A 2500-nucleotide genomic window follows, 5' to 3' on the forward strand; every position below is an offset into this window, starting at 1 on the left:
CAGCGCTCAGACCCGCTGCAAGTTCTGCTGCCCCCCCAACCCTGACGTACAGCCCTTCATCATGGGCATTCACACTATTGACAGGTACACACACACACACACACACACACACACACACTCGCACACACACACACACACATACACACACACACACACACACACAGTCAGGACAACCTTAAAATTAGATTAGATTCAGCTCTATTGTCATTGCACACAGTCTTTCCCTCTTTCCTTCCTTCCTTCCTTTCTTCCTTTCTTCCTTCCTTCCTTCCCTCTTTCCTTCCCTCTCTCCTTCTTTCCCTCTTTCGTTCCTTCTTTCCTTTCTTTCCTCTTTCCTTCCTTCATTCCTTCCCTCCTTCCTTCCCTCTCTCCTTCCTTCCTTCCTTCCTTCTTTCCTTCCTTCCCTCTTTCTTTCCTTCCCTCTTTTGTTCCTTCTTTCCTTCCTTCCTTCCTTCCTTCCCTCTTTCTTTCCTTCCTTCCTTCCTTCCCTCTTTTGTTCCTTCCTTCCTTCCTTCCTTCCCTCTTTTTTTCCTTCCCTCTTTCCTTCCTTCCCTCTTTCCTTAGATAGAAGATAGAAAGACAAACTAGCAGTGATGTAGATGATGAGGAACCTTCCTTCCTTCCTTCCCTCCATCTCTCCTTCCATCCCTCTTTCCTTCCTTCCTTCCTTCCTTCCTTCCTTCCTTCCTTCCTTCCTTCCTTCCATGTAGATGATGAGTAACCTGGATAATATCAGACTGATTCATTCTTCTTCACGTCCACATAAATAAATATAAATATAAATGTCCTCATCGTTTCCTCGGGTTAAAGCTTCTCTTCTCTCTTCTCTCCTCTCAGGGAACACAACACTGCTAGCTCTCAGGAAAACACTAACCCCAGCCTTCCACCTTCCCTGGGCAGCCTGGCCCAAACCCCCCCCTCCCGCTCCCCTGCCCGTCCTCCCGGCAGCAACTCCACCCAAAGCTCGGGCCTCGCCGCGTCCTCGGGCCTCCACCCAAACAACAACAACAGCAACAACATCGTCGTCTCCTCCCACGGACACAACCCCTCCCCCGCTGCCTCCGCCTCCGCCGCCGGATACCTTACGCCCAACCGGACGTGCCCCCGCCAAATCAACACCCCTTCCCCTCTGAGCAGCCCACTCACAGCAACCCCTACCTCTTTTATGTCGCCCAGGATGCAGCGGGCCAGTCCTGGGTTAGGGGGAAGCCCTCGCGTACCGGGGAACCCCTTCTCTCCCTCCACACCGGGCCTCCACTCTCCAGCCGGAGCGCTGAGCGGTGGAGGCGGAGGCGGACTCAACCGGCAGCAGTCTGGCGGCGACGGCGGCGGCGGGTCAACGGTGGGAGGGGGTTCCTTCTCCTTGTCCTCTCCTGCCCCTCAGAGACAAGCCAGTACACCCGCCGGCTCCTCCACGCGGCCGCCAGACGGAGGCGAAGGAGGGGGAGAGGACTCTGTAAAAGCCCTCCTTCCTTCCGCCTCACAGCTCAGACTCAATCAGCTCCTGGATAGCAATGGGACAGGAGCTGAATCTAACAGCAACAACAGCAGCATCCATTGCACCTCATCACCTCATCCCAACGCCCCCGCTCCCCTTTCCTCCTCTTCTTCCTCCTCCTCTTCCTCTTCCTCTGTCGGCCCTCAGTGCCCCGCCTCCCACAGCACTCTGACAGAACGACATAAGATCCTGCACCGGCTGCTCCAGGACAGCAGCCCCAACGACGCCTCCTCCACCACCGAGGACGGGATGAACAGAAGCGAGGTGGAGATAAAGAAGGAGCCGCCTGCCAGTCCCGTGGTGATGGCGGCGCTGGCACCTCACAAGCTCGGCTCCAGAGAGCCGCAGGATCACCAGTTACTCCGATTTCTGCTCGATACAGACGAGAAGGTGACGATCAGATTCTTTTTTACGTTTCTAAACTCTCTGATGTGATTGCTGTGGATTTTACTGCATATTAAAGTGCAGTGTTGATGGTTTGATATACTAACTTAACCCTTTGTAGGTCTGCTCAGGTCACTGTGTGTCATGATGTCTGCTCAAAATGCTGTGGTTGCTATAGTTACAGGTTGTCTTATGGTTGCTATAGATACAGATTGTTCTATGGTTGCTATAGATACATGGTGTTCTATGGTTGCTATAGATACAGGTTGTTCTATGGTTGCTATAGATACAGGTTGTGTTATGGTTGCTGTAGATACAGGTTGTGTTATGGTTGCTATAGATACAGGTTGTTCTATGGTTGCTACAGATACAGATTGTGTTATGGTTGCTATAGATACAGGTTGTGCTATGGTTGCTATAGATACAGGTTGTGTTATGGTTGCTGTAGATACAGGTTGTGTTATGGTTGCTATACATACAGGTTGTGTTATGGTTGCTATAGATACAGGTTGTGCTATGGTTGCGCTATGGTTGCTATAGATACAGGTTGTGTTATGGTTGCTATAGATACAGGTGTTATGGTTGCTATAGATACAGGATACAGGTTGTGTTATGGTT

The 2500-nt window shown here is 51.4% G+C and overlaps 1 protein-coding gene across 1 annotated transcript in view; it reads left to right on the forward strand.

Moving 5' to 3' along the window:
* ncoa1 (nuclear receptor coactivator 1) overlaps positions 1 to 2500 on the forward strand; it is a 25882-nt gene that overhangs the window by 7751 nt on the left and 15631 nt on the right. Inside the window, exons 7-8 of the mRNA XM_053337115.1 lie at positions 1 to 84; positions 838 to 1888. The exon at positions 1 to 84 is cut by the window's left edge and continues 64 nt beyond it. Coding sequence (XP_053193090.1) covers positions 1 to 84; positions 838 to 1888 — 1135 coding nt within the window. The remainder of the gene's footprint in view (positions 85 to 837; positions 1889 to 2500) is intronic.

This window comes from Scomber japonicus, chromosome 17, assembly GCF_027409825.1.
Source record: "Scomber japonicus isolate fScoJap1 chromosome 17, fScoJap1.pri, whole genome shotgun sequence".
NCBI lineage: Eukaryota > Metazoa > Chordata > Actinopteri > Scombriformes > Scombridae > Scomber > Scomber japonicus.